Below are 15,327 nucleotides of genomic sequence, written 5' to 3'. Positions count from 1 at the left end.
CAGTGTTAGTTTAGCCTTTTTTTTTTTTTTTACCAGTTGCCATACACAATATGGACTTATTGCATTTGAAAGTTTATATAAAAGAAGGCATTTAGAAGATAGCTGTGCCTATAAAGGCCAATATGACCTATTAGTCCTTTGCCAGTGGCAATAAAATCTGTCCTTTATGCATTTATGGGAATCGCTGGATTTGGAGCTTTACTTGGCTCAGTGGTCATTACTTCATAATGGCAAGGCAAAAGGAAGTGCAGTTGTATGAACAGTAGTTATGGATTATGAAGTTTACAGAGCAGTATAAAACAGAAAATGTGAATACATAATACTATATTTTTATTAGGAAAATAGCTGTTAGCAAACACGATATTCATTTAGTAGTTGACAGTGGCTTTGTTTACAAAATACTGACTTCCTTAGCAATGTAGAATACTCAAATTGTCTTCATATGTATGTGTCAGAAATGTACTCTTCAGTGTTTGAAGGCTGGGATAATTAGTAATTAACTGTGCCATAAATGTCTTCCATACATATAAGTAACTCACCACAACCCGGTCTGTTTGGCTTTTCAGCAGAGACACCCTGTAAATCCTCATGTTAATATTGATCTTCTGGACCTCTGGCAGAGATGTGTTATCATTCTGCTCATTGACCACTTCCACAGTGAACATGGGTAGGGTTTCAGTGGGTGAGCAGGTCTTAGCCAGAACATAAGTGCAGGCGGTCGTGAAGCGGAACAATACTCCATCAAAAGTGCTGCCGTCTGCGTGACTGTGTATAGTGCACATCCCAAAAGTAGAAGTCCCATTGGGGCCTCTTCTTTGAGGACCACAGAGTTGGCCTTCAGGGCAGTGAGAGGGAAAGCAGGAGAGCTGGCCAGCAGAACAGAGGCAGCGGGTGGTCTCATCTGTCCATAACTCTGCGTTCGATTCACACTGTCGTCCTGTTGGGGTGACCATATTAACAGCTTATCGACACCTATGTAGGATTGATAACATTAAAAAACTGTATTCGGTTTTAATACTGTAGTTCAGAATATTTTCTAAAACATCCTCATCAAAAAATGTCTTTGTGACAATTCTTAAGACACATCTTCTGTTTTTATGTACCGCACAAAGGTTATTATGAATACAGTTCAACCTTTTAATTGATTTGTGGCACTAGAGCTGTTGTTGAGAAGTTTAATTTGGTAAATACTTACCACAGGAGCCTTTTCTTACACCTATCTTTTTAAATGTGATCTCTTTCTCTATGGACAATCCTTGAACCACTTCAAACACAACCTAATATATAAAAAAGGTAATTTATTTAAGGACATGCTATAGAATATTTATATTATGACAGTACAGTTCTAATGTGTGCTGCTATGTTTTATTTTACCCGAGTCCTGGACTCAGTGATGTTCAGGGGCACAAACGCTTGCCTCCATGCATTCTGAGGGAGAGCAGGAGAGGTCCAGATTTCTACTGAACCAACGCTGTTTTTTAGCAAGACACGAAGTTCAGACCCATTAGCGGCAACTGGGACAAGGTACCAGAACTCTAGACAAGCCTGGCCCTCAATCCCTAGTGGACCACTCTCTGAAACATTCACTGCAAAATCCCCTGGAGGAGAAAAAGACAAAAAAGAAAACTTAATACGCTATGTATTTTAAATGCTGATATATGCTGATAATATATAGTTAACAGAAACAGCTCTTCATCTTTGTTCTTGTAATTAAACAAGTACTGCCTTGTACTGAACATCTGCTGTGAAATAGCTGTAGCTGTAGAAGATGTCTGTTTGTGTTGCTGTAGCTACTAAATTTGAATCTCATGTGTAGGCTCTCTGTTTGAGCGCTCCCAGAAAAACACCAGGTTGTAAAAGAATATAGCCTATTTCAGATCAATTTGTGATAATGTGGTGAGACACGAATACAATCACAGCCTGTGTGTAGATTAAAACAGAACTGTGGATGGATGTTCCAGATATTTCGCCAAAGATTGGGACAAAATTAAAGGTTAATTAATTCATTCAACTTATCTCTCAGAGCCAGAGTGAACCCAGAACTGTAAATTGGCTTGATGACTTCAAAAAGCACACGTTTAGTTTTCAGTTCAGGCTACTGTTTTCTATTAAATATAATTGTCTTCACCTGCTCCGTTTTCACTCGCCGGCCACTCACAGTTCAGATTGGCATGTCTGTCATCAAAACACTGTATAACGTATTCTAAAGGAAACAAAAAGTGAAATACATCATTATGTACAACATGTTTGATTTGAGTTCTTATCTAAAGCAGGTCAGGTAATAATGAAATTCTTAAAGGTCTTAATAACTGCGCTACATCGTACCTGAATGTGCCCTCCACTCCGGTAAAGTAACTAATAGGAAGTCATTTTCAGCTCTGAAATAGGAAATCAATGACGAATAACCAATGTAACAAAATAAAGGACTGAGTTAAAAACTTGACTAAAAACTTCCTTTGTTTTAATTTAAATAAACTAAACTAAAATATTATTAATCACAGATAAACTAAAAAAAATAAAATGATCTTGAATCTCACCTGCACTGAGTCCCTGTCTGAGTTAGAAAGAGAACAGCCACTGTGACCACCAAATCTGTACGTATGCCTCCAAGCATAGCTGATCCTTTAATAGCAACCTCTCGGCTGCTCTCCTGTTGCTAAAACTCTTTTTCTCTTTGATGAGTTGAAGAATGAATGATGAGCAGTAACTGCTGTTAAGCCTTTTGGTGGAAGCACAGCTTAAGCGACTGTTTGAATGCGAGCGCAAGCTGTAGTTTTTGTCTTGTTCTCAAAATAGAGCTTTGGGTTTAGGTATTTATCCCTTTTGCTATGACCACCTGACCAGGTAACCTCAGCAGTGGGAGGAGAAAGAGGACAGCGGGGCATCAAGGCATGAAATGGGTTGGACTAGCATAAAAATGTTGTAAAGGTGACGACAACCCTACCGCTATTTTGGTAAACAGTGCTAAGTGAGGTCAAGGTTTAGTGTTGCTATGCCATAAAAGGTTCTAGAGCAAGGTAAGTGCACATAGACATACGCTTACAAAAACATAAATGACATAAACTTAAAAAAGAAACAATTAGTTTTAGAAATGACTGTTTAGATAGTGCTGATACATAGTATAGTTTATAAGTGTGTTAGAAAAAGTTGAGGTGATGTGGAAGAATACAACAAATTTAATAAAGCACAGCTTGTATAATAAGCTATTATGTAATTGGACCCAGATAAGCAACATAGCAGAACAAAGTTTCAAAAATGCAACCAAGTAGGACAGGAACCCCGAGTCTAGATGCTGGTTAAGTTGGAGATACAGCTGGAGACACTGATGAGGTTCTCTGAGGGATTAGGTGGAGATGGGGAGAAGGTGGGTCACACAAATGAGAGTCTGAAAAGTGGAATAACAGAATAGCACTGAGATTTAAAACACAGGGAACAGAGTCAGATTGGCTCTCAGAAGGCACACAAGAAAATTATTGGATCAGCGTGATTGAGAGAAGTTTGAATTGAGCGACTTGAGCCTTTCTCAGCTGTCACAGGCCTGGATTCACCCTGGAACTGTGGCCAGTCCTTTACAGAGCTAACACAGAGAGACAATTAGCTACACTCTGCCACATCCACATCTACACACACACTTGCTTACATTCAGAGATGGAAGTTAATCTCTGAGTGTAAAGCATTCCCACATTAAGCTTAACAACCGATATATGGAGCGACTGTTCTTCTTGCTGCTACTTCAATCGTGAAACTGATCAATGATCTGTCATGAACGGCTGTGTGCAGGCAGGAAAAGGACCCAAAGTGCAGACTCCAGAGACAGAAAGCAACTCAAAACACAGCTTTAATGCTAAACTCAAAAGGGTAACAAAACTAGAAATACACAATAAGCTTGTGCAGACAGAACACACAGCAAGATGAGGGTAGATCACGACACAGACACAGAGAAACACAGGGCTTAAATACACAGAGGGAGCAACCAGGGAATGGGTAACAGGAGGGAAACACAGCTGGGGCAAATCAGGCCTAACGAGACAAAGGAAGCAAAACCAGACGCATTTACATGAGACAGACTTTCAAAGTAAAACAGGAAACATAACACAGAGACGCTAACTTGACAAGGGGATACAGCTGACAGGGGAGACAGAGCAACTAGAGAACACAGAGACATAAACCATAAGACAGAACTCTAACAAAGAAACCAAAGACTAGAAATGATAAATAACTCAAAAACCCTGGGTCAACGACCCAGGCATTCTAACATGATCAGCTGATCGGCTTTTCTGTCGGGAGTCTGTCTCTCTTCTTTGTTTTTGGCCCACTTCCCGCCAGAAAGAGGAAACCAGCGGCTGAACAACAGCAGCACGTTTAACCTTGATAAGCTGTTGTTAGAATTTATTTAATATTACTTTCTACACCAGGATCTTTTTCTACGTAGCTGACGGCTGGTAACTGTGCAGGGGCGGATCTAGCAAAGTTTAGCCAGGGGGGCCGATAGGGCATGAACAGGGAAAAGGGGGCACAAAGACATACTTTTCTTTCTTATTCTCATTTAAAATGTCTAGCTTTTAATAAATAATTATCTGAATCTTACACCCAAAGTTTTAATCTTATGTAAAATATATAGAAGTCCATTACTGTATATAGTAATTGCTAAGTCTAATATACCCTAGTAAGCTATAGTACTTTTTCCTTTGGGAAGATACCATCTGTGCAGTCTGCAATTATGTAGAAGAAAGATGTTGAATCTATTTAATTATTCTTGAAAAAGAATTTATTTCTGTGCAATTTTTCCCCCACACTGCATCAAATTAAAGTTGATTATGTCGATTAAGCATCATGGGGTGGGGGGTGGTTCCCTATTTATTTATTTTTGCTGGGAGTTTGCAACCCTATTAGTTAGGTTGCTTAATATTTCTGCTAAGTACTCTTTAAAATACCAGAATAGGAAGGATGGTGTAGGTTTAAGTTTATTAGATTGATCAGTTTTGCTGAACTATGAAATATTTTGGGTGCAGTGTATTTTTTACATACAGGTATAACAGAATAGCTTTAGTGTTGTTGTTTATTTAAACTTGAGTATGAACTTATACAAAATGCAGCACTATATTAAAAAAAACAGTTTTATTGATTAAAAACACTATATCGGATTCATATCGGTATCGGCAGATATCCAAATTTATGATATCGGTATCGGACATTAAAAAAGTGGTATCGTGCCATCTCTACTATAGAGTGCCTTGTTTATGGCTAGAATTTGATCTGATGACTACTGGGTGTACATTGCATGTTTGAACTGAATGCCCTCCTATGGCCAGGTGTGTTTTGCATACTTGGTTGCTGCAGAGATAAGAGATCAGATGAAAGATCACAGGTGATCCAGAATGCTGAAGCGAGAGTACTATAAGGGACTAGAAAGAGAAAGCATATTTCTCCCAACTTAGCTTCCCCTCAGTGGCTTGCTTTTAAATCTGGAATCAAATTTCTTTCTGTTAAAAAGCAGCTTTTCCTTCCCACTTTCACCAGATACTTGCTCACAGGTGGATCTGATTGTTGGGGTTTCCATAAATTTAAATTTAGAATCACCTGGAAGACACCGACAGGGACAGCATGCAAACTCCCCAGAAAAGTCCCCAGCCAGCTAGGGCTACAGTAATGAGTCACCGCTGTCCTCAGGTGTGAACCACAAACCAAACAAACTAATTTGAAATTGATGTGGAAAGATCGAGAGTGCTTATGTAAAGGTTTATTGGGTTTCAAGGCTGTAAAATGAAAAATGTTGAGTTCACTCAAAAAGTTTGAACATCCCATTGGATTGTGGGTAACAACTGATAGTCTAAGCGAAAACTCCAGTAATAAGTCTTAAATTACTTAGTCAGGCTATATAGGATTGGAAATAAAAATCAGATTCGAGCATAGCGTTGCTTTCTGTTGGTAATTATCATTCCAGGCAAGATGTGTGTATATGGATGGAATCGTTTTTGATCAAAAAGCAGCAGGATCATTGTAACTGATCCCTGTTGCTGAGCCTTTTGTATTGATAATCTCTGCATGCAGTTATGCTGTCGGCCAAATTAAACACTTAAAGGCAAGCTTGCATTATTGAAAGATGATTACCTTATTCAGCAAAGGAACAGAAGAGGTGTGCACTAGGGCTGGGCTATATCATACCGTACATCATAGGTGTCAAACTCTGGCCCGCGGGCCAAATTTGGCCCGCAGCCTAATTACATTTGGCCCGCGAAGCCATACCAAATTATTATTAGAGCTGGCCTACTGGTATTATACAGCTAATATATATATGTTGTTTAGTATTGAGCTTTGCTTGTTCTATATTCAGTTTTTCAGCAAAACTTGTTTGAGTCCATAAGAAAAGATTCATTCTTATATCTAGAGGAAGATTTTTTTTTTCAATAAATATTAACGTTAGCCCGCGACTTTGTTCCAGTTTTGAATTTTGGCCCACTGTGTATTTGAGTTTGACACCCCTGCCGTACATGGTAATACCGGTGTAATGTTGGGCAACGATAAGAAAATGAAATATCACGATAGAATATGGGTAAAACGCACATGGCAGCAACGCAGAATGAGAAGAGCGAAAGTGGATCGTTGAATGAAATGGATGAACCAGAATTGGTTTGTAAAAATGCTGCAACTTCAGTGATGTGGAACTGGTTTGGCTTTGGTCCGTCAGATACACAACAAAGCACTATTTTTGGTAGAGCATGCTAGCGGCCGTCGTTATTACCGTGTTTTTTGGAAAATACGGCACACTTAAAATCAATTCTTTGATTTTTCTGAAAATCGACAGTGCCCCTTATAATACCGTGTGCCTTATGTATGAATTCTGGTTGTGTTTACTGACCTGGAAACGATTTTATGTGGTACACGGCGCTCGAAAATCTGTCAAATGTTTTAGTACGACTTTGCTAAGCTACGAAGCTGCACCGCTTGATGGATTGTCGGAGCATTACGGCTATCGTAGGCTGGAGCCTCGCGGAGTAATACGTACTGTGCTTCAACATAATATTACCGTATTGTGTGTATATAACCCCTTTTTAAGTTTTCTGGATATTATACATGGTTATGCTGAGGATATGTTGGCCAATTTCCACTGGTAATGCCTTTTGGTTAAACTGTCAGCAAGGAATTTGCATTTGCACTGTTAATTTTTTATATAACTTTAATGCACATAAAAAAGCTGCTTGTTTAAGTGAAAATACATTGATGTTTTTTTTGCACTAATAAAGTTGAGGAGTTTTTGTCAAGTATTTTGTCTAGTGTCAATTATATCGTCAGTTATATCGTTATTGCAAATTTTCAAATGTATATTGTGATAAATATTTTTCGTCATATCGCCCTGCTCTAGTGTGCACACTTTCAGGCATCTCTTTCACAAATGCCCTGTGTTCACACCGCGAAAGACGCGACCAGAGTGTCAGGTTTACATGTAAAGTCAATGTAGAAGCGCAATGACACGCAATTGCGGTCCGCAAAAATTTGGAAGCAGATTTGCATTGCGAAAACGCGTGAAACGCGCGTCACAGCAGCGCGTCTGGCGCGTTTGACTCGCGAATAAAACCACGCGCCTCAGTTTTTGTGTTGCATTTTGTGCATACTCCAGTGACAATTCGCGCCACGACAACCAATCAGGAGCCTGGTGACGTGGCTCTGACCTAGGTCAAAGAGGCAGATCCAGCCGAAGCCCTTCATACTTCATTCAATATGGAGGAAAGGCTAACGCTGTAGCAAACCACCCAGAGCTGTACGACATCAGCTGCTTTGTGTACCGAGACAGGAATATAAAGGACCGAGCTTGGAGGAGGATATGTGAAGAGATCGGGCAACCTGGTAAGTTCATTCATTTCTCTTTTGAAATTTTTCACTGACCCGGGGAAGCCGCACAAAAGCTAGCAAGCCACCGCTATTTTCCCACTGATGTACAAATACCATTTTGCTTTTATGCATGTTGTCATATGGGAATATATTTTATTGTTTATTAATAAACAGCACACAGTGGTCCCGCTGTTCATCCGTCACTGCCTCGCTTTTTCGCTGATTTTGTATTGCACAGTACAGCATTGCATTCTGCAGCCTGTATGACAAATCAGGCTGCAGGATGTGGTGTCTCCTGCCCTTGCCAAATTTATCATGTTTGATTTTGATAACCATCACGGTCAATAGAAAAAACAGCACAAAAACACCCATAACTATGACCCTCATTCGGAAATAGACACCTGCACCGCGAGGGAAAAAGGCGCAAGAAAGTGGCAGGCAGATGAAGACAAAACGCGGCATAATAATACCTTTACGTTTTGCAATCTACAAAGGTTTGCACTTTGAGAATAAACTTGTGAGAACTGTGACTAATGTTCATGTGTGTGGGGGAAAAAAGTGTATAAAGTGCGTGGCGAGGGGCTAGTTATTCTGAGAACCCCTGCTGCAATAAATGAGGGACCACTGTATATACTTTCTCTATGATTATTGTATTCAACCTGTTAATAGGGCTGTGCGATATGACCAAAATCTCATATACCGATATAAGACATTTATCGTCCTGACAACAATATAAATCACAAAAATGTAAAATTTTATGTAAATTCTGTGAATCTTGGGCAACTTGCGTGAAGTGTTTCCAGCTGGGCGTCCTTTACCTGGATTCGAGTGTTTTAACCGATCCATGAAACTAAGGTTTATTTTTAGCACCTGACGGCTCTTTTTTGCTTCTCATCCCTAAACTCTCTGCATACTCTTTCACGTGATTCTTTATTTTGAAAAGTCAACAGGATCTTGAGCTTTATTGTGAAAGGTTTACGTGGGAAAACAAACAATCGAATAGGGGAGCCACGCGATGGTTTTACCATCATTGTTGCAAACGACAACATGTAAAAACAGGCGCTTGTCCATCTGTAGTGTGGTTATATTAAATATAAGAGAAAGAGAGAACTTTAAGAAATGAATATAGCTGCTACAGTGACCATCAAAACGATGAAAAAATATTGCCGTAAACAGTTTATTTTACGACTCCACAAAACAAACAATAGCGTAATAGGAAACGATAGACGTTTTTATATCGTCATCCAATATATATCGTTATGTCGAACAGCCCTACCTGTTAACATTTAATATTGTCTTGATAGAACCAACCGATTCTGCAGCAGAGCATCCCCTGTTGCTTCTCCTGGCTCCCCAGTCCCTGGCCCCTCAGCTCCTGCTGCTGCACCCACATGTATGTAATTGTAACATCAGATGTACAGCATCTGATACTGATAACTGATACACACTGATAACTTTTTACTCAGTGGGATTCCCTTGTGATTACCTTTATATATCCTAATTCCTTTATATATCCATAATTCCTAGACATGTCAATCAGGTAGAAATGAAGTAAGAGATTAATAGAAATAAAGAGTTGTATGTTGACATGTAGCCCTTTCCTTGCTTAAATCATTGTTAATATTTTTGAAAAATTAACCTGTGATAAGATATAGCTTATCAAGATAGAATATGCTAGAAAGAACCATATAATTAAAGATGAACCAAACTGTTCACAATTTTATCTAGCTCTCAGTTTTAAGAAAGGCTGGTGACCCTGTTATAAAGTCTGACAGCTGTGGGGATTATATACAAATATTCAACTATACAAGAATTAAAACAAGTCTAAATAAAAAAAAAAGGAGTGAGTATCACTACAAAGATTAACCCACAGTGGTCCTCATACCAGTTTGATATCAGCAAACACAGAGAGCATACACTGATATGACACCACAGCCATGCTATCAATGCAAACACTGATAACAGCATAAATCGAATTAAATCGGGACTTGATGAGACCTTTCGAGTATCACTAGAAATATTATAAACAGTCGTCTCCATACCACAGTTTGCTATCAGTAAACAACAACGGCATTCACTGATAGCATACCACATCCATGTTAGCAGTGTATAAACGATAGTTTAGCATATATTAGCACAGGTATCAATAAACGACTACCGTATTAAACACTTTTACTAACTGCATGCAGATGGACAGGTGCTCTGCAGGTGGGATTGAGCGCCTGTAGTTGGTGTCTAGGCGGGCGATGCTGGGACCAACGGGGGACAGCAGCTCCTCAAACTGGGCGAGGGAAAGACGGTGGTACCGCTGAAAGCAGCCGTTGTCCAGGCGCAGCTCCTGGAGCAAATGGGGAAACTCACCAAACTGCTCACGCCTCTGGAGGACCTGATGGACCCAGGTAGGCGAGGACGTCCTTAACGCCGCTGCTCTGCTCTCCACAGTAAATAGAGAAGGGAGACTCTCTCTTCAAACGCTAGCTCGACAGCTGCCATCTTGCAAACATACCGTCTGGCACAACTTCCTCCCACATTCCTCTCACATTTCCGGTTCACGCGCGTCAAAATATTCAATTTTGACGCGCGGTTGATTCGCATTGGACACACCTCGAGGTGCCAATGTGCACACGTCAAATTAGGGGCTTCTGGCGCGTTTTTGTATTGCGTTTGGTGTGAACACACCGTTAGAGATCCTACCTTTTAAACCATTGCTTCTGCAAAAAAAATTTTAATGTTCATTCCTTAAATTGGAGCCAAACAGTGTACAGACCTTTATTCTTTTTTAAAATTACTCAAGTAGAAGTAGTAATTATGGTACCATATTCCTGAAATACCTCAAAGTACTAAGGCATTACAATGACTAATGATCCTCGTGAATTTAGTTGCTGGGAAAAGATGATGGGACAACTTTATTCTCCAGCTGGCACAAAGTCCTTAGCTCCATTACTTTGTGAAGATAGGCCAAAAAATATGGCCCATGATCGACACCTTATGCAATTCATATTCCCGCACAAGGCATGTGTACATTGTGACCCAATAATGTTGTTGTAAAAAAAGAGAGACATGGTTAAAATAATGTCTGCTTGAGTATATTTAGTGTGAGGTGAAGCAGATAGCACTACACAGTGTAAATACTTTGGTCTGACCCTCTTTATGACATCCTGGAACCCTGCTGGGATGTGTCTGTAAAAAAGGGCAGGCCAAAACAAACATTAGAGCTTTTTTTTTTTAAACTACCCAAGTCAATAAAAGTGCCAATGTTAGCAATTTGTAAATTACAAAGTACTCTTACATGTCAAAGGAATAAAAAGCCTTAACATTTCTTTGTGCTTACTGGCAAAGGCGAGGCAACAACCTAACTAGGCAGATAATCTAGAGTTATCTGAAAGACAGCGGCCTGATTTCTTAACAAATAATCAAGGCTTTATCTCAGCGTCTCAGATATCAAAGGTGTGTGAGGAATGCATACTGACCAACAGCGTCACTATGTGTAGTAGTTGTATTGGCCTTTAACTGTCTTTCAAATGATATAACGTGTTTGTATTTGCAGTGTATTGTCAGAAATCTATGCGTATACCTGTAGGATGCATAATTTTGCTGAAAAACGTGGTTAACTTTATTCAAAAAAGCTGATTTTTTTTCTCTGCTCATTGGTTCATTCATTTACTGTTTATCCAGTCTTGGCAAACCTTTGGCACCATCAGAAAAACAAAATTGGCATCCTTGTTAGTCCAGATCAATGCACCTTTTTATTTAAACATTTAAATGTGTCATGAATGCGCTGCTCTGGCACATACCTGTAAATCCATAAATCCAAACTGTCTCCAGTCAACAAATAAAGTGGCTGTTAATAATAAACCCAGGCCAGGAAGGACAGAACACAGGGAAAAGACCAGCAAGGCAGCTGGAGTGACATGCTGTGAGCTTTTCCATGGTATGCTGTCCTGTCCAAAGTCTCTAATCCATGACTAACAGTTAATAAACCTTTCTTTTCTATTTATATCTCCTCTTTGCTTGTGTCACTATGTTGCATGTAAAAATAGAACACCTGAGTAAGCAAAAGTTACAGTAACCAAAAACCACATGTCAAATTTGTACATGTTTCAAAGAGTCAGCGTGATCTGAGTCAGAGTGTTCTATTAAAGTGTTCTATTAAACAAAGCCAGTTTAAGGAACTGACTTTGCATGTGTGTTTGCATTGAGCAATAAAGTAAAGTGGACAACTTGTAATCAAAGGTTATTCATACTTGAATATTTTCCATTTCCCTTTCGCGGAGATAAGGTATAAGCACAGATGTTACAGACCACATTCTCAGGTGAAGTGAGAGGTGGTGGCTGGATACTCAGGAGCCTAGACATTGGTGGTGGTGGAGCAGGGTATGTAATTGGATGAGGGGGACTATAATACAAGTGAGAGATTACTTTTACTTAGGAACTTTCTGAGAAACTGGCTTGGGAAAAGGATGCAAATCATTGAATGAGAGTAATGTTGAAATTTTGTGAAGTGACTAAGGAAATGTGACAGCAAGGAAATCCAGTTTATGTAAGTGCTTAGACATTAAGTCTTTTATGCATTTACATCCCATCCATCAAGGAAGCATTCCCTAATATTTCATTAAAAAAATTCCACCTTAACTCCACGTAGAGGTCATGGAAAGGTTCTCAGAGCATGTGCTGACGAACTGACCGGAGTCTTCACTAAAATCTTCAACCTTTCCTTGTCATTAAACACCGTCCCACCCTGCCTCAAAACCTCAATCATCATCCCCATCGCTAAGAAGACGGCTGTGGACAGCCCAAATGACTACAGGCCTGTTGCACTTACGCCTGTAGTGATGAAGTGCTTTGAGAGACTGGTCTGTCAGCACATCAGGGCCGGTCTGCCTTCCACTCTGGACCCCCACCAATTTGCCTATAGGACAAATCGATCCACCGAGGACGCCATCACCATAGCGCTCCACACTGCGCAGAGTCACCTGGAGCACCGAGGAAACTATGTGAGAATGCTCTTCCTGGACTTCAGCTCAGCATTCAATCACATCATCCCGGAGATCCTGGTCGAGAAACTGTCTAACCTGGGACTCTCCACCTCCATCTGTCTCTGGATCAAGGACTTCCTGACAAATAGACCACAGTCTGTCAGACTCGGCCCCCACCTGTCCAGCACCATCACACTCAGTACCGGGTCTCCACAAGGATGTGTTCTGAGTCCCCTCTTGTTTGCGCTCTACACATCCGACTGCTCCCCTACCCATCTCTCAAACACCATCATAAAGTTCGCGGATGACACCACAGTGGTTGGACTCATCTCAAGGGGGGATGAGTCGGACTACAGAGATGAGGTTAACAGATTGACTGAGTGGTGTTCAGCTAACAACCTCCAACTGAACACCACGAAAACTAAAGAACTTATTTTGGACTTCAGGAAGGGCAGAGCAGACCCGGCCCCACTCTACATTCACGGGAACTGTGTGGAGAGGGTACACTCCATGAGGTTTCTGGGCGTGCAGATCTCTGTTGATCTCTCCTGGACTGCAAATACCACGGCGTTGGTAAAAAAGGCCCAGCAGCGTCTCCATTTTTTGAGAGTGCTCAGGAGGAACAACCTGGAGGAGAGGCTGCTGGTGACATTCTATAGAGCCACCATAGAGAGCATCCTAACGTACGGCATAACAACGTGGTATGCAGGGTGCTCAGTTGCAGACAGGAAAGGACTGCAGAGGGTCATCAACACAGCCCAGAAGATCACTGGCTGCCCTCTGCCCAGCCTGGAGGCCATTGCAAACTCTCGATACCTCAGCAGAGCTGGCAATATCATTAAGGACTACTCTCACCCCAGTAATCAACTGTTTGAACTATTACCGTCAGGCCGACGGTACAGGTCACATAAAACCAGGACAAACAGATTCAGGGATAGCTTCTTGCCCAGAGCTATCACCATAGTAAATAAGCACAAAACAATTAAACCTGCTTAACCATACTTGCCATTGTCACTATACTATGCTGCTATTCATACTATCATTATACTATGCTGCTATCCTGTATATATTGTACTTATTTATTGTCTGAACACTACAGTTGTTTTATTGTACTTTTTATATTTTACATTTATATTTATTTTGCTTTTTGCACCAAGGGAGTGGCACTCCAATTTCGTTGTACTTTGTACAATGACAATAAAGGCTATTCTATTCTATTCTGCTTACGTATGGCGGTATGAAGAAATAAGCTCTCTGAAACTCTCTAAACTATTTCTGTCACTTTTGATCTGCAGATGAGAGGAGCTGCTTACATGTCTGGTACACTGACTACACACTACAGATCAAAACTTATATGCATTGTGAATTGTCTGAGCAAAATAAAGAGAATAATTAGCATGCTAGTTATTTTCCACCATAGGCTGGCCTTTGTATGACACAGGCCATAAGCATAAATGTACCCCTTGCCCTAAGTAATGCCATATTTCACCTGGAAAACTTTTGTCCCTCAATCATGGAAATCTTTGAGCACTCTGCACGTACTACTTCCAGAACCTCTGACCCTTTTGAGTTAAGTTTATCGAGGAAGTGCCCCGAAGGTCAGCTCTGCTTGAAAAAAAAAAAGAAACACAAAGTAAGTCTGGAGTCCTTGGAGATGACGTCAGGTGTAGCTGCAGGTCAACGTCAGCTCAGGCACTGAATGTCTTTTTAGAGCTTTAGTACTTGTTCCTTTATTTGGCCAGTCACTCCATAGATGTGGAAACTTTAAAAAAGGGCATATGGGATCATGTCACGGCTTATTTTTGCTATCTGATAAAATGTTCAGTGATTCACTGCTGGGTCAGGGCCATCGGAGATAAAGAGTAGTTTAAAACCAGGCCTGACAAAGGACTCTTACTAATGTCTTAGCTTTTAACCAGAAGCATTTCCACTGCTGGGCTGTTAAGTAACCCGATTAACAATTTTTAACAATTTTGCATTCAGGTTTAAAATGTGCTTAGAAATTTTTCCCTGTTCTAAAATCTGCACATGCTTCCTTTACATTTATAGAGAATAATAATCTAGAGAATGTCCTTTAGAAAAGTGCAGAGATTTGAATCTGTGAACCTTGCTGATAATTATAGTACTAAATTACAGCCATGAATGTTGAGGACATAGGTAACAGCATAAGTGGGTCTATAACATTGCATTTTAAATCCCCTGACTCTTTATGGGCACATTTTTACAAGAGCTGCCATTTATAGTCGGCTCGAAAATGACCTATTTTCATCGATGTTTTTAGAATCGAGAGTTACCACTGAAGGGTGAACGAAAGCAGCGGAAGGCCCTTCTGCAGAATGTAAAGTAGGTAGTGTTTAAGTTGAAAAAATCTCTTCATTTTTTCAAAATAATAAAAAATCATCCAAACCAATTAGGCTCTAATATGCATCTCCTTTTTAATATTCATTGAATAGGTTGCAAAAGCATTTCTTAATTTCACAGGGGCGAGTCAGAATTGTCAACATTTCATTCCCAAACCTCA

At 40.2% G+C, this 15,327-nt stretch overlaps 1 protein-coding gene across 1 annotated transcript in view; it reads right to left on the bottom strand.

The window, feature by feature from the left end:
- LOC102789372 (uncharacterized) overlaps window positions 1-2,773 on the bottom strand; it is a 29,877-nt gene extending 27,104 nt beyond the window's left edge. Inside the window, exons 1-6 of the mRNA XM_087832049.1 lie at window positions 2,538-2,773; window positions 2,326-2,378; window positions 2,129-2,203; window positions 1,375-1,598; window positions 1,196-1,277; window positions 540-937 (exon numbers count right to left, since the gene is read on the bottom strand). Of these exons, the coding sequence (XP_087688175.1) occupies window positions 540-937; window positions 1,196-1,277; window positions 1,375-1,598; window positions 2,129-2,203; window positions 2,326-2,378; window positions 2,538-2,614 (909 nt within the window). The 5' untranslated portion in view covers window positions 2,615-2,773. The remainder of the gene's footprint in view (window positions 1-539; window positions 938-1,195; window positions 1,278-1,374; window positions 1,599-2,128; window positions 2,204-2,325; window positions 2,379-2,537) is intronic.
- Between the last annotated feature and the right edge of the window lie 12,554 nt (window positions 2,774-15,327).

This window comes from Neolamprologus brichardi, chromosome 18 (assembly GCF_056152115.1).
Source record: "Neolamprologus brichardi isolate AB-2024 chromosome 18, ASM5615211v1, whole genome shotgun sequence".
In the NCBI taxonomy this organism is placed as follows: Eukaryota; Metazoa; Chordata; class Actinopteri; order Cichliformes; family Cichlidae; genus Neolamprologus; species Neolamprologus brichardi.
The sequence above is the reverse complement of the archived record's forward strand: the minus strand, read 5'-3'. Positions and strand labels throughout refer to the sequence as shown.